Source organism: Eublepharis macularius, chromosome 1 (genome assembly GCF_028583425.1).
Source record: "Eublepharis macularius isolate TG4126 chromosome 1, MPM_Emac_v1.0, whole genome shotgun sequence".
Classification (NCBI taxonomy): Eukaryota; Metazoa; Chordata; class Lepidosauria; order Squamata; family Eublepharidae; genus Eublepharis; species Eublepharis macularius.
The window spans coordinates 21,522,083-21,549,123 of record NC_072790.1 but is presented as its reverse complement, the minus strand read 5'-3'; the positions used below and the strand labels follow the sequence as shown (position 1 = coordinate 21,549,123).

The following is a 27,041-nucleotide window of genomic DNA, read 5'->3' as shown; positions in this document are numbered from 1 at the left end:
GGAAGGGTCAAATGGATCTGCACACACTCGCACTCGCACGCACGCACGCATGCGCGTGCACGCGCACACACACACACAACGCAGGTTAGAGCAATGTTTTTTAAATGAGAGAATCTCCATCACATATTTACTGTACATTGCCATTCTCAGGATCAGGTAAGTTGTGAGTTTTGCTACTTTGAAACCCCATTTTTTTTCCTCATTCAGTTTGGTCCTCTAGAGAGAAACCAGCCTCACCGAGATATATAGAGACATAGATATATATATGTATATAGATAGATATATGTTTTTTCTAAAAAATATATCAGCAGGGAGGTTCTCTGGCAATAAATTCTGTTTGATGTCACTAGTCAGTCTTTTCTGTTTTGCCCTCTTTCACGGCAGACTCTGAAGTTTTCCGCAGGGGGGCTTTCTCCGAGTTGGCGTGTCCTTGGCCAGGATCTGTTGCTCCGCCATTTTTGTGCGTGGTGTGTTTTTCCAAGTAGTTCAGCATTTCACTGAGGACGGTTTGGAAAGTGCTCAGGGCAGCACATATTGCTGGTGTTCCAAAGCCGTGAGTGATCAAACTGTCAGACGGAGAGAGAAAGAGAGAGAAAGACTGAAGATTTTACTGTACGCAGATTTTCTGTTATGCTGAAATTCAGGACTTGGCCACTAAAATATTTATCACCTTGGGTGGGGAGAGAGAAAAATCCAGGCTAGATACAACTTCAAAGGCCGGTTTTCTGGTAGGCACATTAGGTCTGAAGCTTCAAGTGACTAGATCTTTAGTAGGTATAAACAAGTGTAACTTCATCAACTTCTACAGGGTTCTGCTGATGTAAAACATAGCATAGCAGCCTCAGTAGCTTTAGACTAGCCTGATCTCACTAGAGTCCAGAACCTAAGCAGGGTTGGCTGTGGTCTATACTTGGGTGGGAGACCAGCAAAAAAGACTGAGGTTCTTATACAGAGGAAGGCAATGGCAAACCACCTCTGCTCCGCTCTTGCCTTGAAAATCCCACGGGGTGAAATTTTATGGGGGTGTGACTCAATGGCATGCTTTACCTTTTTAAAAATGCAGCCATTAATTTCTGCAAAACAATTCCACACAACTCCCAATAGAATTGTCTACAAGCTAAAAACCCTCAAAGCTAGACCAGTTGGACAAATTACAGTAACAACAACATTTGATTTATATACCTCCAGGACAACACCCACTCAGAGTGGTTTACAAAGTGTGTTGTTATTATCCCCACAACAATCACCCTGTGAGATGGGTGGCACTGAGAGAGCTCCTAGAAGCTGTGACTGATCCGAGGTCACCCAGCTGGCTTCAAGCGGAGGAGTGGGGAATCACTATTTGTAGGAAACACTTGTGTACATAGGTCTGAATCCCCTGGTCCAACCCACACTCTAAGAAGCCTGTAGATGGGTGCTTAAAAATGTATGTATGATCTCTGCTCTGGACATGTTTGTAGCAGGAGACAATGGTGCTATTCCAGAGTTTCCTATACCAACCAATACATCTGGAGGTACTTGTGACAGTTTCCTGTCACTAGACGCCAACTCAAAAAAGGTTTCCATTGTGTTCCCCTATTTCCCCCCCTCTTTTCAGGACTTTCCAGTGAGAATTAAGGTTTGAAAGGCCTGACCTGCGTGATCAATAATTAAAGTGTAACAAAGTAAACTGACATGGCAAAACAGTTCATTTTTCAAAAGGGAGATATAGGATTGTTGATCTTAAACTGTTTATATTCACTTGAGGGGGAGGTATCCCTAAATTTTCCTGAGTAGCAGTTTGGTTGGAATGTTTTCCAGTGAGAAAAATTGAAGCAGAAGGAGGGTTAACTTAAAAGAACTCTTTCTCCCACCCGTGCTGTTCTCCTCTTTGAAAAAGTGGTTCCAGTGACTGCATTTGGGAAAGAATTTTTTAAAACCCTCTTTTAAAAGGAACATGGAAGAAAACATAACACGTCATTTTATGTCCAGAGTTCGGTTCTAACCTGACATAAAATCATAGAATCATAGAATTGGAAGGGGCCGTACAGACCAACCCCCTGCCCAGTGCAGGATCAGCCTAAAGCATCTCTGACAAATAGCTAGCATGTGTGATATGCACACATGTGTGCATTAAAATGACTGCTTTAGGGAAACAAACATGGTGTGCCATTGCTATGGCAATTTGCCCTGGCAGCAGCTATCTAAACACTGTACTAAAATGACAAAAGTGAGGCTCTCATGCTTTAGTCACATCATGAGAAGACAAGATTCTCTGAAAAAGTCAATAATGCTAGGAAAAGTGGAAGGCAGCAGGAAAAGAGGAAGACCCAAAACGAGATGGCTGGACTCAATAAAAGAGGCCACGACCTCCAGTTTGCAGGCTCTGAGCAAGTCTGTTAATGATAGGCTGGTTTGGAGGTCTTTCATTCATAGGGTCGCCATAGGTCAGAGGCGACTTGATAGGACATAACACACACACACACATCTGTTTGACATTAAAGCCTTTTGGAATTAAAAACTAGCCGATGTCTTCTTCTCATCACTGGTTTCCACAACTGGACCAGGAATGGATCTAACTCAGAACAGGTAGTGAATATCTCTCAAAGCATCCATGTCACCTTCATCTAGATCTTGTGATGTGAGCCCAGATGAATGAGACAAAGCAAACACCTGTATATTTGTGAGGCATGTAACGATTGGGGGGGTTAGGTTTGGGAAATGGTGGGACAGATGAACTCCTTCCCCAATCTCAATCCAAATGGAGGGGGCACCACAAATGCTATTTATTCTTAAAATCCAATGAGGGAGGATCCATTTGCATGAGCCCCCCTCCTATGTCTCAGGCTATGAAGCTTAGTGGGCTGGTCTTAGTGAACCTGGGCCCCTGGGCAAACGTTCCGGATGGGGCCCCAGAACCACTGCCATCCCCACCCCTCATCAGGGCCAAGCAAGGATCAGCCATCACCCCCTGTAAGGTGGCCAGGAGCTGTCTGAGCCACAGCTGTCTGGGTCGCAGAGACAGCGCATGCAAATGGTGGCAAGAGATTGCTTGTGTTATTCTTTTCCCCCTCATTTGGTGTGGCAGTGGAGCTGTGGCAGGGTTTCCAGTCTCCCAGTGGGGCCCAGGGATTCCTTGCCCCCAGCCACTGCCAGCTACCTCCCCCCCACTAGCCATCTGGCTAGCATGGGGGGAAGTGCAGGGAATGGGTGTGCCTGTTTTCTGCATTGTCAGCCAATGACATAATTTCCAGCCCTATGCAGAAGTGACAGGTTGATCCCGCCTCTTAAAATCAGCCCCAAACATTAAGAATTGCCCCTGGCACAACCTGTCACTTCCGCATTGCACTGTAAATTACACCATCAGCTGGCAAGGCAAGAGCATGCAGGAACATGCAAGTGCTTTGTGCATGTGTGGGGTACCAGTCACCCCACTGACCCACCACCAGTCTACCACCCCCTGGTCCCTCAGTTTGGCCCCTGGTGGACTGGGCAGCCCCAGGAGCCCCTTCCAGTGTGGTCCTGGGACAGTTACCCCTGTAGCCCATGAGCTAAAACTGCCTCTACTCTGAAGAACAAGTAGCAAAAGTACCACATCAGGGTGTAAAAAATTATTCAGTTTCTCTTAGACAGAGATATCCTCAGCTGACAAGACCCTTCATCACCCAAAACATCTTTGCTGAATACTACATCAGATGGTAGATACTACATTAAGCCCAACATGGCTTAAAGGCCTTCTCCTTAGAGTCTCTCTACATGAGACACCTCAATGCATGTTGGTCAAGTGTAGGGAGACACAATGTTAGCTGGGAAGCATAGTTTAAAAAGACAGAACCGGCAGAGAGCACTCCTCAGAGAGTTTATTAATTTCATTTTTGCCTCCAGGAAAGCTCTGTCAATTTCACCTCTCCAGTCTAAAACTCTGAGGGATCTCTGAGGGCAGCAAGGAATGGAAATGTGCTGGAGCTGCCTTCCAGAGCCGGGTTTGGACCTGGAGGGGTTATAATGGGCTGAAGTTTCCCTCCTGACATTTCACAGCCCCTTCACACAGCTCCAGTGTATAGCAAAGTCTTTGCCCTGCCACCGGCTCTGTCTTTTTAAACTACCCTTCTTGATTAACACTGCATCTCCTGACACGTGTTCTTCACATGTCAAATGTCTCATGTAGAGAGACTCTCAGATACATTCCAGATTCAATTGCAAGTGAAACAGTGCCCTTCCCCTTGGGAACTTTTTTATTGTACTGTTCCTATTGCAACATTATAAACCAGTTGCCTTTTTAGGAAATAAAGGAATGTGTCTCTTTGGCATGCAAAGTTGGACCACAGGCCCATATTCATTGCATATACAGCTATTCAGTGTGTGGAACAAATGAGTTGGCTAGCAATATAGATATTCCTGAAGACGGAGCACAAGTGGTCTGAAACGTGGAAACTCTGTCACCAAATGGCATTCCTGCTTCATAGATTCTGGAGCAATGACCAATGTTGACTGCCAGATTTATGATCAGTTGAAACAAATCATTTAACCTATGAATAAAACCATTGTTGAGCATACTTTAGGGAATAATGATCTTTTTCATATCATTTGAGTTGTTCTCAGCTCTTTCAGCGGCTGCTGGTACCTAATGCCAATGCATTTTAGTCTGTGCTTTGTTTAGCATATGCAATCATATCTGGAAGCTTAAGAGAAGGCAAGTCTCTGTCATGTTTTAACGATATACGTCCATGGAAACAAAAACCAGCCAAATAGCCCCCAAGACCTGGTCTCTGCTTTGGCAGCCATCACAAGGTCTCTGGTACTCCCACCCCATCCCTTCACCCCCAGGCTGACGGAGCTCAGACTTGTCGCAAAGGAAATATCAGCATTCTCTAAGGGAGAAGGGACGGATAAGAACAGAATGCCACCATCTGTCTACTCTCAGTTTCCAGTATTGGCCAAGTCTGGATATTTCCTGCAACAGAAGTTGCAATCAAATATTTACAAAAAGCTGTGACTGATGGAGGATTCTTGAAGAGGGACACATTCTTCCCTGCCCTGCTTATTCTAAAGTATCTAAACCCATGGGTGGATGCATAGAACTTTTAAAGTCCTATGACCCTTCCCCCAATATTATCTTAGAAAAAATATTTTATGTTCTTTGCTATTGTTCATGGGGTCTACTTGTGAGTTTGTAAATGTGACATATAGCATATTGTAGCCATAAACAACAAGGATTAGCAAAAGCAGAGTATCACCCTCCCCCCTTCAAATGCCAATCCTTTGTTAAAGAGTCACAATTTGTATTCACACCTGCCCCTCTCTGGTTTTTCAGTCAATCCCAGAAGAAGACCTCTTCTGAAGATTGCTTTTTTTCCTGGTCAATTATAAGTGTCCAGTGGCACCTTTAAAGACTAACAGAATTCATTTTGTTCATCAGTGCACACTACATCAGATGCACCGGAGAGGGCAGAAAAAATTTAAAGTTAAAAACAACAGAAGGATGGGAATGCGGAGATGTTCCCATGACAAAGGCAGCTTATAAATAAAGTAAATAAATCAGTAAAGAAAAGCCGGTAACACCTACCCTGTGTTGTTTGCATAGACCTAACTGTGATTTGCAATCTTTTTTTTAAGGGCGGCCAATTAGATGCAACAGTGAAAACATAACTTCCCCCTTTTCCTGTTCCATCAGCTTCAAGAAATCCAAACTTTGCTTTCTTTGTTCAGAATGGGAGAAGAGAAAGCGTTCTGGGATCATTAGGGGGAACTTTTCAGCTTATAAACATCCTGGAATTAAAGGACTGATCCACTCCAGACTATGGACTTAAAGCTCCGATGGCATTTTAGCCTTTTCCAGGTCAGAGACAAGTGTTTGTGAGCTTTCATTTTTTCACATCATAATCTTAACAGCCAATAAGGGGAAAAATTCATCATATAGGTACATCAATTCTGTGAAATTTAAAATGACTTTGTGATCCCTTGGCAGAGAACAATGTGAGAAGTCCCAAGAATTGCTTTGATTTTTCTTCCAGTCTGTAGGATCCCTGGGCTACTCTACAAGAGCCCAGCATGCTGCTGAGAACCACCAAAGGTCCCCAGACAAACTTCTACTCTGCTCTCCTCTCCTCACACTATCCAAACAAAACCCAAACCTCATAGGAAAATAATTCACATAACTTTCTGAGATTCATGGGCCCAGGGTGACCAAGGCCCCAGAACTTGACAACCCTCATTCCCACCTTCCCAGCAGCCAACTTCTAGGAAGTTTTCTCAGGTTTGGGACCATATAGAGGAGCATGACAAGAGCTAAGCTAGGAGAAATATTGTGACCTAAGTAAAGAGAACCCAGGCCTGGATGGCCCCGGCTAGCCAGATCTTGTCCAATCTGAGAAGTTGAGTAGGGTTAGCCCTGTTTTGTACTTGGTTGAGAGACCACAAGAAAGTCCAGGGTTGTTACACAGAGGCAGACAATGGCAAGCCATCTCTGAACATCTCTTGCCTTGAAAACCCTATGGGGTTACCATAAGTTGGCTGCGATTTGATGGCACTTCCCACCATCAAATGAGGAAAAATCCAAGCAGCTCCCCTTTCAAAATTCTACGTAAGCCCTGTGTAAGATCCCTAAACCCAGGGCCACATTAACCCACGGCCAGGCCCCGAGGCTTTCAGGTATTTCGGGCCCCCTCCTGCACTTCAATCTTTTACCTCACTACAGCGGAAAGCCTGACCCTGGTAGGGTAGGTACTAGACAGCAGTACATAGCCCTATATCCATTTTGAGGGTCTCCTGAAGAAATCTATTCACAATTTTTAAAATATTTTTGTGTGAGTACAATTGCATGAGAGCTCTTCAGGAAAGCACATGGGGGGTATAATTTTTCAATACTGTAATATTTTGAAGTGCATACAAATTTTATTATTTATTAAAATATATAATTTATGTATAATTGTTTTAATATAAGATCCAGAGGAGTTAGCTGTGTTAGTCTGTAGTAGCAAAATAGAAAAGAGTCCAGTAGCACCTTTAAGATTCTGAATCCAACGGGAAGCTGCTGAATTGGAATTCATATGTAAATTTGACTCAGTCAGGCTTGGATTGAATAGGGACTATGAATGGTTATCTCATTATCAGAAGTAACTGATTTCATTATCAGAAGCAAACTGATCCCATTATCAGAAGCTACTGATTGCATCTACTCCCCCCTCCCCTCTCCACCTATATATCTGACCAGTTTCTTCTTACCCTCCATGCATCTGATGAAGAGAACTGTGGTTCTCGAAAGCTTGTACTACAATAAAGTTCGTTAGTTTTAAAGGTGCTACTGGACTCTTTTCTGTTTTAATATAAGAAATAATTTGTTTCACTTCAATAAGGAAGCAGTTAATTAACTTATTAATAGAAGTTATATAATTAATTGTAATTTATGTCAGGGCATGCCTCAGCAAAAAAAAATAATTGACAGGCCCCTATTCCCTGCAGGGCCCCTAGGCTTCAGCCTAGTCAGCCTTATGAATAAGATGGCCCTGTCTAAACCCCTAGCATGTATGTTGACTAAGCCATTTTGCTTGGCACCTGAGGTAAACAGACAGACAGGAAGACAGACAGACACAGATAGATAAATCCATTATTCTATCTATCTTAAATTTAAAAGATAAAGTACAATCACTAAAATTCTTACTAAAATGTATTCAGAAAAAATAAAATAATCTTACTGCAACACCCATCTGAGGGATAGAGGGGTATTAGGGTGTGGCTACCTTATATAGGTCCAATTATGTGAACTTTACACAACTTTGTTAAACCATTTAACTCATTTCCTCTGAAGGTGTGGTGTCTGACACTTCTGAGCATAGAACAACACTTTCCTAAGGAATATTTGTTTCACTTTTTCTGCATACTGATATTTATTCTGGACATAAAGCCATTGATTCATAAACTATCTTTCTCAAGGTTGGGATTGTGCTGAAATGCCCACCATTTTGTTTCCCAGTAGTCCAGCATCCTCACAGGAAGGAGGTATATTTATTTGCAGCACTTGGGACAAAAAAAGGTTGTCTAACCCCCTTATAAGCCAATAAATGAATGGTTAATAGCCCCTCTCCCAGTAGTGAATTTTTAATGTAATGCTTCTTATGAAAGTAACTTTTCATTCTAATTTCAGCACAGAAAGTGGCACCCACCATTTCCACCAACATTTCAAATCTCTGCATTCTCACTGAACCACAACCAGATTTCAAAAGTTCATACCTGAAATGCGTTAAATGTCTCTGGATGTCGAGGTCTAATATTGGGGTGGGTCTTGAGGATCCTAGGGGTGACCTGTCTTGGCTTAGCAAGTCCTGGAATTCTTTACAGATTTGCCTAGAATCAGAAAGGACACACACTTGATTAAAAAGAGCTTATCAGAACAATTCTCTTCACACCACGTTATCCACACACCACAGTTTATACCTAATGTTACCATTATACCATCTGTTGACTATATAGTGATTCTGTACAAAATAGTTTTCATTCTAAGCATGTTCCTTCCATAGTCCTCCACTGAAAACTGCCTGGTACAACAAGCTAGTCATTCCCTTGTCCAGAGAAAATATGTACTGTACTAATCGAACATGGGGGTAAAATAGATCCCAAGTAAGTCACAGAAATCAATTTGGGGTTGCATTAATAGCGATACCAAATAAAAAACCTACCTCAGACCTCTATTAAGTATTTGCCTTTGGAGTAAAAGAAAAGAAGAGCAGCAAAGAGACTTGAGAAAAAAATATAAGAACATTTAGAAAAAAAATATAATTTTGTCACTTTCACCCTGTATACTAATTTCCGCTTCTCTTTCAATGCTATTCAGAAAGAGTCTACAAGTCAGAACCGAAATCCAGGCCAGATCACCAGCCCCAGTTGCTAGTGTTGGAAAGACAACGTCTTGTGTAGAGAGAAGGCAGAAGACGCAGAACACCTGCAGGGGGCAGCAGGTCTGACAGTCAGACAGCAAAATGAGGTCCTTCTTTCCTCCTCTCTTCTTTTCTTCTTGCGTTTCTCTCCAGATTGGTATTCTTAGGTTACTTTCTGATTCTTCCTGGAATTCCCTCTCTCCCACTTTAGTAAGGTAATTAGTATCTATTCTATTTCTCTGCTTTCAGTCAGAATTGTAGTTCCTGAATAAACTCTCTTCATTCATTCCTTAGACTCAAGATCATTCCTAAGATATACCAGAGCCTACATCTAGAACGCTGAGAACCACTTGGACAAAACTATTGGTCACCCAGTCTTGCTGAGCTTGTGGGCTCTTTGGGATGTTGGAGGTGCCGGCATGAAACGTTTACCGTGAGGGCAGGGCCAGTCACAAAATAGCTGCCATGAGCAGCAGGCTGAGTGTTTTGCTGGGGCCAAGAGATATTCTTTTAGTTAGGGGGAGGGATTTCTCCGTGCAGAACCACTGAGCAAAGTTTCCAAGCCCAGAAGATTCTCAATCTTTGGCCAGTTCAAGGACACACAGCCATGATGTTCGTGCTTGGTAGGAACTCATTGCTTTACTAGCCAGTCAGTCGGTAGGCTGTGATACTAAATATGCTTCCCCTCCCCCCGGTCCTTCCAAGTCCCCTTGGAAGGGGCTTAGGTGCTATAAAGTACATTGTACTTTATACATGAAGTGACTGGGTGCTGTAAAGTACATCAGCTGTTGCTCGGTCGCCTGTAGGCATTTTGTTGGAGATCTCTGGTCTAAAATGACATCACTATCTCAGTGGCCATAGGAAGCTTCATATATAGGGCCGTTCAGCAGTGTGTGGACCAAAGCTTCCTCACAGAAGATAATGAGAAACCTTCCCTTTGCTCGAGTTTCAATGCTCCCATTCCCTTGGATTGATATAAGGATGGTTTTCTTTCATATCCTAATTATATAATGGAAGGAAGGATTTTCAAATCACATAGGCCTGAAACTAGTTTAAAATGATAGCTGAGAATATTTGTTGGTGGGATTTAAGTCTTTACAGCATGAAAACATGGATCCCAAAAGCGAGTGTGAAAAGCACAAGCGTCAGTCAGAGTAATTTTTAGCCACCCTTTCTTCAGAGAGGGTGGCTTATGTGAGGTTCTGTCACATGTCACAGGAAGAGGTGACTTTGAAATGCCACTTGATATGCAAGTAGATGTGGAACATTCTCTGCAGACACATATGTACATATGCACCACCAAGTTGCAGCCAACTTATAACAACCCCAGCAAGGGGCTTTCAAGGCAAGTGAGGAGCAGAGGGGGTTTGCCCCAAGTGCCTTCCTCTGCAGAGTCTTCCTTGATGGTCTGACCCTTCTTAGCTTCCGAGATCTGGTGAGATCCAGCTATACCAGGCTGCCTTCCCTCCCTCAGTCAATACTCGGTCTTGGGTAAATGTTTTAAGATTCCATTTGGTATTCAGAACCCCAGGAGAGTAACAGTTCTTCATGGCCCCTTGGGGAAGGGGAAGGGCACAGAGGGGACTATTTGCCTCTGGTCTGTTTGTGCATTTCAGAACTTCTGATTGCGAGCTCCTGTGTGCAGCCTTGCAAAAGTGGTGGTTTCTTTCCTTCCGTATTAAGTCAGTTGTGTGATTTTTGGACCACTGCATGCTGGTATAGCCAAAGGGGATTCTTTGAAGAGGGGTTAAGCATCAAGTAGGAAAGAAATTTTCCTTTTCAGGGGATCAGACGGCTCTACTTTCATGGAAGCCTTTGATACAGTTGAAGATATTTGCGGTCACCCGAATCTCATCTCTGTGCTTCGCGTCACCACCATTGAGAATGTCAAAAAGAAATTCAGGGAGGAATCTGGAAAGCTGAAAGGATCTTTGCTGTTTTGCAGAGACATTCATTCCTGCTTCAATATGTACAGCATGGCCTGGAAACAGATGGGGTGGGAATATTCCAAATACGGCCCATTGCAGGGCTGGAAGGGTTAAATGCCTTCTCCATGGCCTCATGCTGAACAATGGCAGACATGTTAATTTCCATCTATCCATCTACTTAGTTTTTATTCTGCCCTTCTTCCGAGAAGTTCAGGAAGGCATGCCTGGTTCCCCCTTCATCAGTGTTATCCTCACAACAACACTCCTGTGTGGTAAGTCAGAGAGAGGAGATGATTGGCTCACGGTCACCCAGCATGTTTTCATAGAACAATGGATCTTGGAACCTGGGTCTCTCAGATACTGGTCCAGAACTAGTTTTACTGTAAGACGAAAAGGAGTTGACCTTGTCCCTTAGTTTCAGGTTACAGAGGGGGACACAATAGAGTCAGAGAGACAGAAGGGCCAGCGCTTGTGCATCCCTCCTTTCTGCTGTTCTTTGAAATGTAGATTGGCATTCTCGGGACTTCCTTCCTTCCTTCCTTCCTTCTGCCTTGTACCTCTCTCTCCCTCCCCTCTATCTTTGAGCCCTGAGTGCAGGACAACCATCCCGCATCTCTCGGCATCACAGACTAGATAGCTAGATTAGAATGCTATTTCTACTCTTTCCTCTCATCAGTGGAGTTCCTTAAATAAAGGGCATGTGTTTCTTTTCTAAAACTTAAACCGGGCTCCGTATGGAAGTTTGTTCCTCTGCACTTACTATGCACTCACACACACGAGCTCTGCTGCACCCACTACGCCACTCTGCAACACTTACCTTGTACGGATTTGACAAGGGTCCATGGGGGTGGATCCAACCCCTACCCTCTCCCTCCACCGAACCTAAGGAGCCTTCCAACTTTTCCCTTGGCTGCAGGGAGGTTCCTTGGAGGAGGGTTGGATCCTCATTGCCTCGGTTCTTTTTTCCCTTCATAGGATGGTGAGAAGAGTTAAATGAAACGGCACCATATACCCTGCTGTGAGGCCCATGATGGCAGAGTGCAGACTTACGCCTCTACTTAGGCATGCAGAAGGTTCCAGGTTCCGATCCTGCCACTTCCAACTAGAAGCTATCTCAGATAGCAGGGCTAGGAATGATCTTTCTCTTCTTGAGACACGGAGAGCTGCTGCCAGTCAGAGGAGATAACATTGAGCCGGATGAATCCTGAGCTGGTTGGTCCAGGCTAGTCCAATCTCTTCAGATCTCAGAAGCTAAGCAGAGTGGGCTCTGGTTAGCACTTGGATGGGAGACCACCAAGGAGATCTAGAGTCTCTGTGCAGATTAAGGCAATGCAAACCGTCTCTGTTTGTCTCTTTCCTCGAAAACTCTATGGAGTCACCATTAGTTAACAGCAACTTAACAGCACCTTATACTTGTATGGTGTGACTAGGCAATCTTATAATGTTCACAAGGTGTTCATGTTACACATCTGCACATATATGGAATTCAGGGAAACTTTTGCAGGAGTAACTCCACACCTGGAGAGTATAGTCCTTCAAAACAGTACAGATCTTTCTTGCCCATGAAAACACAACACTCTGTCTCTTGAATGATAAGGAAACAACTGGCCATACAGATATAGCTGAGTGATTCTAATTCCATCCAGCAGAGGGCAATAGTAACATAATTTTTTTAAAATAGCTATCCCTGATTCATTGCCCCAGTGGCCACCCCTCAGCAGTCAACTGGTGCAAACAAACTCTGTTCATGGGTGTTGCATAACTTTGAAATGGCTGCTCCTGTTGTCTGGTGAGAAAACAGAATGCATCTCAAGACTGGCTACCAGAAGGGGGAAATAGTAGCTTGCAAATGCTGCTGGGTAGACTAAGATCTTGTGTGGTTTCACAGCTGCAGTGTTGCACTGCTCACACAAGTAGACCATTACCAGTTTGGGGTGCAACTGGCTTCCAAACTTGGCATGTAATGCATTTACATAACCTGGAGTGAAGCCTTGGCACTCAGAATGGGGTTGGAGGTCTGGGAATGGCCTGATGTCCCTTTTCCAAAGGGGAATATAATAACCTGGATTTGCACTTACTTTGTTGCTAGGATCATCTTCTTCCGGGCTGTCTGCTCCTTCTGTTCCATGTGCTGTCTGGCGAGATGTTCCCCAACTGCCTTAGCTGGGAATTCCGTTTCACAGGTGTAGCCAAAATCTCTGGCCAAATGGAGAGCTTCCCCTTTGATCAGAAACACACGAAAAGCCCAGTGAAGTCATCTTACATGCAGCCTATTGTACTGGGTATGCTACATATAATGTACAAGTGGCAACATATCAATTTACCAACAATATCCAGATGGTAAAGGGAACCTGCCTAGGGGAGTATCTACCTGCCCCCCAAACTGTGCCCACGGAATGCCATTTCAGGCTGAGAATTGAGTTATTCCCATAGTAAATTTTCACCGATTGATAGAGGTGGGGGTTGGCTTATTCCTCTCTCCCACCACTGAGCTCATGTTGAACTTAGAGGTCTCCAGTCCTTCAAGAGACATTTCAGGAAGTCCATGAAAACACAATGCTCTTTTAAGATGGAAAGAGAACATATTTTTGAGCATGAACATGTGATATAACTGGAAATTGCATTTTAAAGGTTATATGTTTATTGCAGTACGATAGTCCTTGTAATGTGTACCTTCAATTTTCTTTAAAGTTTTAAATTTCTACCTTTTCTCTTTTTTTCTGTATCAGTTATTTAAAAATTTAAAAATTATATTAAAAGAGAGAAAGAGATTAGAAAGCATTTTCATGTTCTCCTGATGCTTGGTTTCCAATGGTCTCTTTATTAGACCATTTGTGGCAGGATTCTGATTGGAATTTAACTATTGATCTGGGGCACAAAGAGATCAAAACCACACATGCCCAAAGCGTTATGTTCATCCACTTTCCCTCACTAGATGCGGGTGTGTGAAAAAAAGGGAAAGCTGCTAAAAATTTGTGCATCTCAGGTTCCCAAATGGAATGGGGATGAAGGTGGAAAGTGAATTTACCATCTCATTTCATCCTTCCAGGATCAGCCCCATGGTGCAGAGTGGTAAGCAGCAGTACTGCAGCCCAAGCTCTGCTCACGACCTGAGTTCGATCCTGGCTCAAGGTTGACTCAGCCTTCCATCCTTCCGAGGTCAGTAAAATGAGTACCCAGTTCCCTGGGGGTAAAGTGTAGAGGACTGGGGAAGGCAATGGCAAACCACCCCATAAAAAGTCTGCCAAGAAAACATCATGATGCGATGTCCCCCCATAGGTTAGTAATGACTCGGTGCTTGCACAGGGGTGGTTTACCTTTACCTTCATCCTTCCATTGGTTCACAATGCGCCTGCAATCCCAGACGGTTCTCCAGGCAAGGAACCCTAATGACTGCTCGGTGCAGTGTCACGAGTGGCTTGCTGATGCATGGTGTCAGCTCAGCTCCTTCCCACTCACCAGCAACAGGGAGGTGGCTGGCACTGCTTCCTGGCCTGGGACTGCATTGCCACTAGCTCTGTTCAAGCCAAGCCCTTGTGGTGCTGCCATAGGAGCTTCGCTTGGATCTGGATGGTTGTAGTGCGAGCCCAGCAAATTGTGGGAATACCTTGCTTGGAGGTGGGGGTGGAAAGTGCCATCAAGTCATAGCCAATTTATGGCAATCCCTGAGGGTTTTTAAGGTTTCCCATTGCCTGCCTCTCCATAGTGACCTTTAGTACTCTCCCATCCAAGTACTAATCAGTGCCGACCCCCACTTAGCCTCCAAGGAAAAACACGAAATTAACTACATTGAATCAGAGTCACTTCCTGTCCCAGTCAAGTGTGGATCCTTTAGCTGTTCTTTTAAAACAAGTTCACTATTAGTTAAAAGGGGGAAATGTAATGTTTTTTCCTTTCAAAAGGCTACATGTACACTTAGAGAGCACATGTATATAGTATGTGCTGTCTTAATTTTCAAACAGTGTTTATTTACTCCATTTATGCCCCACCTTTCTCCCCAGTAGAGACCCAAAGCATCTTACATCTCTCTCCTCTCTTCTATTTGTCTTCACAACAATCCTGTGTGGTAGGTTAGGCTGAGAGGATGGGACTGGCCCAAGGTCACCCAGCAATCTTCCATGGCAGAGCAGGGATTCGAATCTGGGTCTCCCAGATCCTAGTTTGTCACTCTCACCCCTACACTATGTAGGTTGTTGATTCAGTTTGTTATAATGACCATCCCATGGACATAGTTGTGAATGTGTGCGTGAGACTGTGTGTGCAATTACTCTCACACCAAAATTAATGTCTCTGCTGTGCCCTGTGGGTAATAGACTTATTTCGAGTATTCCAGAATAGCTTTCAGTTCTGTGGAAGACTGAAGAGCTGGTTTGATCAGACAATGAGATCAAAGTTAGATACGTAGACAAATAAATGAAGGTACAGGGGACAGGCAGTTAGGATTGCCCACCAGCTGGAGAAAAAACATCTGTCCCTTTAAGAGAGGCTTGATGGTCGTGGAAACTGCCCTCAGGTCATAGTTTACGTATGGCAATCCCTGCTGGAGTTTTCAAGGCAAGTGCCTAACAGGGGTGGCTTGCCATTGCCTACCTCTGCAACCCTGGTCTTTCTTGGAGATCTCCCATCCAGTTACTAAGCAAAGCCAACCCTGCTTAGCTTCCAAGATCTGATGAAATCAGGCTTGCCTGGGCAATATAGACTTACAGGGATATTATTTACTTCCATGCCATGAAATCCTTTGCTGTCCATTTTCACATATTAAGCCTCTGTTAAAGAAGCAGGACATTTTTTCCCAGGCCTGTTGGCAACCCTACATACAGCGCTAGCTTCCTGCATTTGCTGCACCATCTCCAAATCTCTCCCAAGTGATGGTCTGTATATAGCTTTCAACAGCTAATATTGTGTATACACATTTATCATTCCTCCCCTGGCGTCTGATTCCTTGAGTGTTTTATGTGCATGTAAGGATTGTTCACCTCTTTCTTACCCATGCTTATTGATTGTGTGAGTTTCCACTGTTTAATTAACATGGAAGCTTGTCTTAAATGAGTAGCCGAGGGATCAGCAAAAATACTCGCAGGGCATATGAACTTCACAGCAATTCTCCAAAGCTTCCCACCCGAAAAGTCTGCGTGCTGTAAGCCAATGTTCCCCGACGCCTCTGAGAGTAGGTCACAGACCTGCCATCCCTAATGGCAGCTCCTGCCCTTTGCACCCTCCTCTTTCTCTCCTCTTCTTCCATGCCAGCTTCTCTCTTTCTTGCCACTCCCTCCCCCTTTGCGACAATAATGAAGGGGAAGAAAGCTGTCTGGCAACTTGTAACTTTACATTAGTAGCGGGAATGAGGAGGAGGGAGGCTGGAGAGTAAATGGGAACTGTTTAGCACATGGGAAAATGAGAGGAGAAAAAGGAGGTGAGTGTGAACTCCGGCTGTGTCTTGGCACTGCCTCTTCAGCAGTCCAACCTCTTGTTCAGCCCCCTGAAATATCTCACTGCCCTCTACCTGCTGTGGGAGATGTACTGCACTGAGCCACTTGCCCCCACCCTTTGCCAGCATCTGCTGTCTCCCTGGATCTCCTCAGCTTTGCACCACCTGTCCCCTGCTCCTTCTCAATCTCTTGGACCAGCCCCGGATGGATCACATACAAAGTAAATTTGGACTTGTGGGTCACCATACTGAAAAGTTTAGGAACCGCTGCTGCAAGCAATGGCTTTCAAAAGATATGGTCTATTAAATAGGACTGAGCTATTCAGTTTGGTGTCGTGGTTAAGAGCACGGGACTCTAATCTGGAGAACCGGGTTTGACTCCCCACTCCTCCACTTGAAGCCAGCTGGGTGACCTGGGGTCAGTCACAGCCTCTAGGAGCTCTCTCAGCCCCGCCCACCTCACAGGGTGTTTTGTTGTGGGGATAACAATAGCGTACTTCGTAAACCACTCTGAGTGGATGTTAAGTCGTCCTGAAGGGCGGTATATAAATCGAATGTTAATGTTGTTGTTTTTGTTCATTGGATGCAGCATCTAAGTAAACCCTGGAGGTGAGGCTAAGAATCACATTGTTGTTGAGGCGTTTATACATTCTATACATTTTAATTCCATCCTTCCTCTATGGGGATCTGGGCTACGTGCATAGTTACGGCTTCCCTGTTTCCCTCTCACAACAACCCTGTGAGGTAGGTGGGACCGATTGACCAGTCCAAGATCTTTCAGTGATCTGCATAGCGGAGTGGGAATCTGAAGTCAGATCTCCTGCAGGTGACTCCAACATTCTAAAGACTAAACCAAGACTGAGGAGTAAATATATTCCTCTTGCATCCTGATATGTAAGTGTTTAAATGAAGTAAATAAATGCTATAGCTCCTCATTTACACATAAAATTGCAGCAGATTATTTCCAACCTTGCATAATACTGGTGTATGTTTTAGAATGTTGTTCTTACACTAGGTAAACTCCTTGCTCAGTTATGAAGTTCACACTAGGAGTCTTCGGGAAAGACTCTTGTCCTAATCTACTTTACAGTTTTGTCATCAGCATTTAATGGGATAGTTCCATTGAGGAAAGTTTAAGGGGAGAAATAGAAGGCACTCCTAAACCAAGTTACATCTTTCTAAGCCCTCTGACTTCAGTGGAACTACGAGAGCATTATTCTTCTTCGAATTGTGCTGATTATCACAGGGTATCTGACTAACGGATGAACGAGAGCTCAGTGTTTTAGTCAGAGTTGCAAAGAGATAGCCCAGGAAAGGATCACCCTTGGCCTCAAATGCCCTCAAATGCAGTCAGGAGATAATATAATATGCAGCTAGTATATTGTAGTGGTTAAAATGTCAGGCTAGGATCTGGGAGACCCACGTTCGAATCCCCACTCTGCCATGGAAGCTCACTGGTGACCTTGGACCAGTCATACATGTTCCAACCATACAGGGTTGTTGTGAGGATAAAAAAGAGGAAAGAGAATAATGTAACTCACTTTGGGCCCACAGTGGGAAGAAAGACAGGGTATAAATGAAGTAAGTAAAATAAAATACATTGAATATCAAACTAATAAATATATGGTTTAATAGGCAACATTTAATGGTTAATTAATTGTATTAATTAATTGTATTTCTCTCAGTTCTTCCCCTTTAAGTTCCCCCACTCCCTTTATCTCAGTATAAGGAAGGATTAAAATGCTGAGGTGGAACGGACTGTACCACTTCAGGCTCCAGTTTAGGGATTCCGTTTTCCAAAGGCCATGAATAATTTCCTGTAAATGAAAAGCCAGCATGGCATGTGAAGGGACGGGCTAGAACCATTCTCCCTGCTGCAATACTTTTGTCATACGCAGGGCATTTTTTCATAGAAGAGTATTAAGAACTCTTCTCCCCCACAGTTTAAAATGGTACATCCCAGTCTACCTGTTTAGAATCCCTGCACACTCCCTGTTTAGCACAAGCCTGAGGCACCATTAGTTATAGATGGTGGGGATTTAAAACATCTGTCTGGTAATTCCATGAGAAGATGGCATGCCAAGTCAATATTGGCAATCAGTAGGACATGCAAATAGATATATCTTCAAAGCAAAAGCCACAGTTCAACCAGATGATTGAACATCAAACAATACCACCATAAACATGTCGACAACATCAGTTTCCCTACTCTATCTCATTCACAAAAAACATCCCGTGATAAACTACACTGAAAGCACAGCAAATGAGTTTACTTGTAAAAAATAAGAGATGCAACTGAATTTTCAGCAGCAGTGCAGTAACAAGTCACAGATCTGGTGACAAATGTCCCTCTGCATTCTAAGGAAAGAGATTTGTTTACTTGCCATGCAGCCACTGAAGGGAAGCAAATCTCTACATAATTTCAAAGAGATGGAAACAAAAAAAATCTTTTGGTGCCAGTAACAGTGGGTCACTGTTATTCGGTTGCAACTTAACGGTACTTTCCACCATCAGCAACATTGGATTGTTACGAAGCAACAGAGCCAATATATTCATTGGCTGACAATAAGGAACAGCTATGGCTCGAAATTCCCCAAAGGCCACATAAATGCACCAATTTCTTGCTCCCTGCTAATAAGTGTCCCTGCCCCTCTTTCCACTTATGAATCCAAAGATAGCACACCATTTGTGTTGAATGGGACAAATGTTACATGTTGCTGACACAGGTATTGCTCAGTAGTAAAAAGTCCAGTAGCACCTTTAAGACTAACCAACTTATTTGTAGCATAAGCTTTCGAGAACCACAGCTGTCTTCATCAGATGCATGGAGGGTGAGAAGATGTATTGCTCAGTTCTCCAGAAATGTGCCAGTATCACTACAGGACCAATATGGGCACAGTCTTTTAAAAGCAATGTAAACCACAATGTCAACATTGCATTTACAAGGCTATATTGGTGTGGGCAGGGTGAAATGCAATCCCGTCCTAGCTCCCTCACCTTCTGGACAGACGTTGTACAACCATATGACTATTTTAATGGTACAGCAGCATTGCCAGAGGACAAAGTTGAGAAAATGGGAGCTGTCAAGATCAGTGCTTTTCGAAACACATTTCAGTCACTTTGATCTTGATTATTTTTCAAAGCCACTTGGATATTTTGGAGAATAGTAAAGAGTCCAGTAGCACCTTTAAGACTAACCAACTTTACTGTAGCATAAGCTTTCGAGAACCACAGTTCTCTTCATCAGATGCATCTGACAAATGCATTTGACAAAGAGAGCTGTGGTTCTCGAAAGCTTATGCTACAGTAAAGTTGGTTAGTCTTAAAGATGCTACTGGACTCTTTACTATTTTGCTACTACAAACTAACACGCCTAACTCCTCTGGATCTTGGATATTTTGGGAACTTTTCATATTCTCAAGCTGCAGCTTCTTTTGACTACTGACTGGTAACTTTTGCTTAAGCTTGTTTTAGTTAAAGTTGTTTTATGTTGTTTAATCTGTCAATCTTAGAAGAGCTAATGCTCTGCTTCAATATTTCAGATTTCTGCTGGTTTTAAATCTTTGCAAATTTGCATTTATAGATGCTGTTATGTTGCTTACTGAAATATTCTTGAAACTGACCGTACTAACTCGCACTGTGTAATTCTTCTTGAGTCTCAGTGAGAAAGGCAGACTATAAATAACATAAATAAATTTTAAAAGCTGTAAATTAACTCAAATTGTCCCATTGGTAGTGGGAAATGTAGGATAGAAGTATTTTTAAACTGTGACAAATGTAAAATCAGCGGAATTGTTTGTTTTCTTTTCTCTTTAGAGAGAAAAAAACTATGTGGTGACAATTTCTTAAAAGAAAGAAAGAAAGAATGAAGGACGGACGGATGGACGGACCAAAGTGGAATTTCCAAAGTGAACTGTGTAGCCTACTTATGGCGACCGCTCAAGGGTTTTTCTAGCAAGACACACAAAGAAGTGGATTGCCACTGCCTTCCTGTGCACAGCATCTCTCTACTTCCTTGGTGGCCTCCTGTCCAAGTAGTAATCGGCTGGAACTGTGGGAAAAGAGCCACCATTTGGGCAACATGTTCCAACCTAAGATGGAAATATAACATACAATCCATTCATTCCTTGGTTATTTACTAAATTCAGCTGCAAAGACCTTAGCTAGTTGATGGTCTGACGTGGAACCAAATACAAAAGACAGCTAGTTGGTGTATAATTTTAATTTGCCTTATGTTATTTGTTTAAATGTAGATATTTTTGTGTAGAGGCTTTATAAGGGGATAACATTCCCATTGGTTCAATGTCACACCATTGACCACATGGAGTTGCCTTATATTAAATCAGACTATTGTTCTATCAAGGTCAGTATTGCCTACTCAAGCTGGCAGCAGCTCCTCCTTGATTCTTTCTAACTGGAGATGCTGGGGGTTGAACCCAGGACCTTTTGCATGCCAGGAAGATGCTCTACCACTGAGCCACGATCCCTCCCATTACCTTAAAGCATCTATGAAGAAGGTTAAAGACACTTCCTAGGTGTTCTGCATTCATTTTAGAGACTGAGCATACTTATTTGAAACAAACAAGCCCACCAAAAGAGGTTTTTTTGGTTTGCTTTGCTTTGTCCTTCACTCTCTCTCTATCCTTATACATCCTTCTCCTCTTTCTTCCTCTGGGTGAAAAAGCAAAGGCTTTCCCTTCCTTCTCCCCTTCCGTGCGCCTTTCCAAGTAAACCTGCACAAATGGTGAACATTATGCAGGCAAGGGAGAGAGGGTAGGAGAGAGACACATCAGCTTCTTCCTTGGAGGCCTACTTTTGGCTTTCGCTCAAGATAGGAGCATCCCTCAGTTCTGGGAAGGCCCAGGAGAATTTTCACGCTGCTCCTCACACCTGCCAGCAGAAGCCTGTCAAGGTACGCGGCCACGTCCCTTCAGTGGGGCCTTCCAGAGCATTCTGTCTTAGCTCAGCCTCAGAATCTGTCCTTTCCAATCATACACACTTTCCTGGTCAGCTGTCAGACAATGCCAGGAAAACAAACGTCTCTCTGGCTCAGCGTAGGCTCAAGCTGTCTGTGTCTCCATGGGGAGGGCAAACATCGAACAAGGCACTGAGGCGATTTCAACCTTCAGCAAAGGGTGTGGGACTCAGAGCACAAGGTTGCATTTCAGTGTGGCTGTTAAACAGAATTGGAAGGTGGGGCATAACTCATACTGAAAAAGGGCCCAGGTCTGTCTGCATTACCATTGAAGTCAATAGGATGGCACTGGAAGACTCCTAGGGTAGAATGTTGTGAATTAGAGGTGGGCACGAACCGAAATATGAACCAAATTTCATCACGAACCGGGCTGTCTTTTGGTTTGTGAACCAGCAGTTTTTTGAGGGCATTTCATACGAACCACGATGATTTTTAGGTTGGTTCATTTGGTTCATTTTTCAGTTTGTCACTGCAGACATCCTGGCGCCAATCAATCAGTTTCCTAGGTAATGCGGAGGATGGGCTTTCTGCAGACCTTCTGCTGCCCTAGAAGTGATGTATTCACGAACCAAATGAACCAGTTCACGAACGGGGTAATTTCATGCCAGCTCATGGTTCGTGAAATGCGACAAACCACGAACCACCATTTTCCCAGTTTGTGCTCATCTCTACTGTGAATCTATCCTGCAAGCAGAGGCACTTTCCTTTGATGAAAGGAGCCTTCCTATGATGCAAATTCTCAGCATCCTTCCCAAACAAAGGTTCCAAATATTCTTTCTGGGAAACCACAATAGTGAAACATAGTGAAACATTCACAATAGTGAATCCATCTAAGTTTGTAATGTACATAGGTTGGATTCCGTCATCCTGCAAGGAGTCTTCCACAAGCCTGTAGTACCTTCCTCCAACTTGTGGAACAACTAAAGTTGGAGGTAGCCTTCGTTGGCTGGAGGAAGGCTACCAATTTTACTCTGCAGACTGAGGACAGGAATAGCAGCCATCCTGCTATGTTAACAGCTGCATTTTCATGGTGTGGCATCTCTGTTATTAAAAAAAGAGAATGAGCTGACCCAGGTTCAAATCTCCACACTGCTGGGTGACCTTGGACAAGTCACACACTCACAGTCTAACCTACCTCACAGGATTGTTGTGAAAATAAAGTGGAGGAGAGGAGAGTATAAACTACTTTGGGTCACCATTGTAGAGAAAGATGGGATAGAAATGATGTAAGTAATGAGTCAGCCTTGGTTGGATGGTAGCTGTCTAAGGAAGACTAGGGTTGCAGAAGCCAAACCACCTCTGTTCATTTCTTGCCATGGAAACCCCGCCAGTGGTCGCCATAAGTCACCTATGACTTGAGGGGACTCTCCACCACCAAACAAACAAACAACTAAAATCCTCCTGAAAGACCAGAGGTGAAACATGTAGGGTCAGTATAACTGAATAAAATAATTTTTCTCCCCGTTGCACCATTTTTTTTTACTCCCTTGAAGGACGGAACACCTGGATCTGGTTCAGTTTCCATCTCCACCACTGCTTTTTTGTACAAGCAAGTCTCTTTCTTTTGTGTCAAATTGTGTGGCAGATGCGCAAAGCCCTCGTTCGGAAAGGCAATAATGAAAGCGTCACGTGTCGGTATGCCAAGTCCTACCTTCTACCAAGGATGTCAGGAGGGTGACATTTGCCGCTTTCCTCCTCCCTGCAGGCAAGTTGAGGCCCAGTCGGTCTAACTTCTCTCTCAAGCAACGGCCCCCGTTCTTGGACTTTGCTCTGTGTGGGAGAATGCGGAAACTGAAGCCTCTTTTGTTTGATCTATCATCAGTTCCCATTTTTTTCTTTGCTGCTGTTTTACTATTTCATTTTACAAACATACAAACATAAAATTCATCATCTATAATCTTTTACAATCAAATCATACATTATAGCACTCACTTAAATTTACTTTTTAATATTACACTTCTATTTAAATACCTTTATTCTATCTTTTCTATCTTCATATTATTTCCATTTTTCTTGAAATTCTAAAATTGGTCTATTGGTAGAAAAGATGTTAATTTTGCCATCGTCACATATTCATTCAGTTTATTCTTCCATTTCTTCAAATTTGCCTGCCATTTTGCTGCAAATATTACTCTTGCTCTGGCACCATCTACTTATATAATTTACTGTGTATTTTTGTAATTTTGCTTGGTAAGATATTTACTAGCATGTTTTTCGGATCCATCGCAAACTTAACTTTTAATATTTTTTTCCATTCCTCCCCCATTTTTTCTGTTCAAAAAAACTTACACCTGTGTCTACCCAAAGCCTCACATTCCCAACCGACATCTAAGAGGTTCACAGTCGATGGAAACTCTCAGAACCAAAGTAGAGAAATGAGAATGCTGAACAGCGCAATCATATGCAGCATTACACCTTTCTAAGTACATTAACATCAATAGGCTTAGAAAGGTGTAATTCTGCTTTGGAAGGACAGCATTGGAAGTTGCTTTGTGAGAAGTCTGGGATGGCTAGGCATTTGACCTTTCTTCACAGACAGGAAGGGACATTAACCCAAATATACCATTGTTCAAGGAACCTTCTCCCCTCCTTGAACCTATGGCCACCTTTAGATGCCATGAGAAACCATAGTTTAAGCAGCAAATTCTCAGTAGTCTACCAGACATAAGTAACACATCCAGGCTCATGAACAAATCCCAGTTTGTCTGCTTATCACCTCTCTGCCCCTCCCTTCCCAGCTCTGTGGCCCAATGACTGCAAGGAGCATTGCTACTCAATAAACGATACTTGGTGAATTCAGACATCACAACAAACTGCCCACAAGCTGTTAAGAAACCAGTAACAAATCCTAGCATCTTGTATTCCCAGCTTGGTGACTACCCATTACCCCTGGTTTGTTGGACTGTCTGCATATTGATATCATATATAACTGACATTGGATCCAAGTACTGTTCATAAACAGTGGTTCATTGTGATGTCTGAATGCAGCCTCTGGGTTTCAAAAGGGAGCCCCCTGACAATAGCAGCCCCCTAGATTCTGGAAAGGAGAAAGCAAACCAGTTATTTGGACTCTAGTCCTAAATATACCAGGACCAGATAGGATTGGAAAGGTAACACTGCCAGAAATCTTCTCATTCTCCACTCACAGTCTTGTCCTACTACATTGACAGTACAATAAGTCATTTATTTTAGCTGTGAAGTCAGAGGGGCTGACTGAGGTTAGCTTCACCGTGGTTGTATCAGGCAATAACCTAAGACAGCAGATCCCAGAGAGGGCACCATTTTCCTGCCTGTGACCACAGCCTCTGTGTGCCATATTAGCCTTGAGGATGGATGCCATTTTGTCTGTTTACCTCCTTTGTCTGCTACCTCCTGTACAAGAGAAATAAGATCCCACCAAAGGACCTCTCAGATGGTTGTGCTTTGATTTGTCTTACCTTCTCAAAATCCCCCCCAAGAGAGAGGCATTGAGGCATTCTGGTGGGGACAAGCGTCTCTTCACTTCTGCAATTGTCACTTTATATTTCGAAGTCGAGCTGAGCAGAGATAAGCGGCCAGGAACTGAGCAAAAGAGATCGGTGGGGTTAACGACACATGTACCACCTAAGAGAGAGAGAGAGAGAGAGAGAGAGACTAGCTATATATTAAGAAAGGAACTCAAGAGTTTGAGACTGAAATATCTTCGGAGCTCAATTGGGGGAATGCCTCAAGTTTATTTCTATTTTTTATGTTTCTGTTTAAATTCCAACAAACTTTATACAAAATAAAAAATATAGCAACAATAATGAGAGATGTACACATGTGGTGGTGGAAAGTGCTGTCAAGTCATGGCTGACTTACGGCGACCTCTGTTGGGGTTTTCAAGGCAACAGACTAACAAAGCTGGTTTGCCATTTTCTACCACCGCATAGCAAGCCTAGTCTTTTATGGCAGTCTCCCGTCCACTTATTAGCCCAACCCAGCTTCCAAGATCTGATGAGATCAGGCTTGCCTAAGCTATCTACACATATGCATCTGTAAAAAGTTGCCAAATATCTAAAAATAAATCCATGCATAATTGTCATCTATATGCCATACGTTCAAATATTGAAAAGGTTTTAAGGTCCTCAATCTATTGAATTACAGGAGGTGGACATTTGTCTCTCCGATACTATAATATTTAATTATGCCTTTATTACTTTTGTCACACTGAAAAACAGATTTAAGAACTGCAGGTTTGGAAAAAAAATAGAAACCTTCTTACGTTTTGGTTTAGAGAGTCTTCCTTCCTTCTTTTTTGTTTGATCATAAATGCTATTAAAGATTACTTTCCTGAGATGACAACCTTTGCCAAAGTTGAGCTGGGGAGAAGGAGTGGACCGAGGAAGTGAAAATGGGGATGCCAGTGCATGCATTTATTAATTCTTTCAAGCCAGGAACATTTGTTTGTTTGTTTGTTTTTTAACTTTTATTTGAAAATTTACAAGTTTACAGCCAGGAACATTTGTGATCGATGAGCTGCATCCAGCCCCATTGACTAGTTAAAGGACTGTCAGTGCAATCCTAAGCAGAGTTACAAGCTTCTTAGGTCACGGAAGTCTTAGGAGGGTAGAACTCTGCTGGCAAATGCACTGTCAATCATTGATGATGCACGGGTGGGAGAAGGTGCTCGCAGATTTCTTCTTTGGAAACACAATAAGATTTTCAGGCTCATAGAACCTGCATGTGCTGGGCTACCAATGCACCTGTCATTGAGAGTGATAAGGACAGTGGTGAGAAATGGACTTCTTGAGAAACAGGATTTCATGCTTGTGCCACTGTTGCAGAATCACACCACTTTTGTACTGCTATTTTATAATTTATGGAATTGCGTCTTTTCAGAGGATTCCTGCAGACCTATTAACCCAATAGCAATAGCAGAGTAGGTGGTAAAGAGTGCAATCGTGGGCAGAGTTGCTCCAATCTAAGACAATGGAAATCAGTGGGCTTAGACTGGGGTAGCTCTGCATAGGATTGCACTGAAAAAGTCATTCCCAGATTCTACTAATAGTGCAATCCTAATCAGAGTTACGCCAATCTAAACCCATTGATTTCAATGGGCTTAGACTGGAGTAACTCTTTTTAGGATTGCTCTGTAAGAAAAGCAAATGAGAGGTTTGCACAACAGAATATAAATGCAGTAGTGCAAAATACAATATTCCCTGCTTACTACACCCAGTTTGGTGTAGTGGTTAAGAGCAGCAGGGCTCTAATCTGGAGAACCAGGTTTGATTCCCCACTCCTCCACTTGAAGCCAGCTGGGCGACCTTAGGTGATTCACAGCTTCTAGGAGCTCTCTCAGCCCCTCCCACCTCACAGGGTGTTTGTTGTTGTGGGGATAATAATAGCATACTTTGTAAACCACTCTGAGTGGGTGTTAAGTCATCCTGAAGGGTGGTATATAAATCTATTATTATTATTATTTATTATTTATTATTATATAATATCAGAGGAGGAAAGTTCTAATAATCTAGACTTCTATGTGAATTACACTCACCCACACCCACCCCCGGAAGAATTCAAACATGCAACCTTTTACTTTCAAACTGTGTGGGACACAGGCTAGCTACCTGAGCTGGCGTTTGCCTAGACCAGCTTCCGTCAAAACAGACACAAAACATCTCTCTGCATTCTGTAGGAGTGTTCGTGCTGTGCCTAGTAATGCTTTTGAATTTGTATGAGTACTGGGGATAGGCATCAAAAATTAATCACGTATCACTCGTCCCATATAAGCTACTTTTTTGGATTATTTATGCCCTACTTTTTCTTTGAAACAATTCTGATTATTTTAAAATAGAGTTCGTCACCTATAAAACTGCCAAGTAACAACCAACTCAGGG

At 43.1% G+C, this 27,041-nt stretch overlaps 1 protein-coding gene across 1 annotated transcript in view; it reads right to left on the bottom strand.

The window, feature by feature from the left end:
- Positions 1-346: 346 nt before the first annotated feature.
- The window catches only part of TFAP2D (transcription factor AP-2 delta), a 53,078-nt gene continuing 26,383 nt past the window's right edge, over positions 347-27,041 (bottom strand). Inside the window, exons 4-8 of the mRNA XM_054996886.1 lie at positions 24,621-24,786; positions 22,835-22,953; positions 12,859-13,000; positions 8,209-8,322; positions 347-566 (exon numbers count right to left, since the gene is read on the bottom strand). Coding sequence (XP_054852861.1) covers positions 347-566; positions 8,209-8,322; positions 12,859-13,000; positions 22,835-22,953; positions 24,621-24,786 — 761 coding nt within the window. The remainder of the gene's footprint in view (positions 567-8,208; positions 8,323-12,858; positions 13,001-22,834; positions 22,954-24,620; positions 24,787-27,041) is intronic.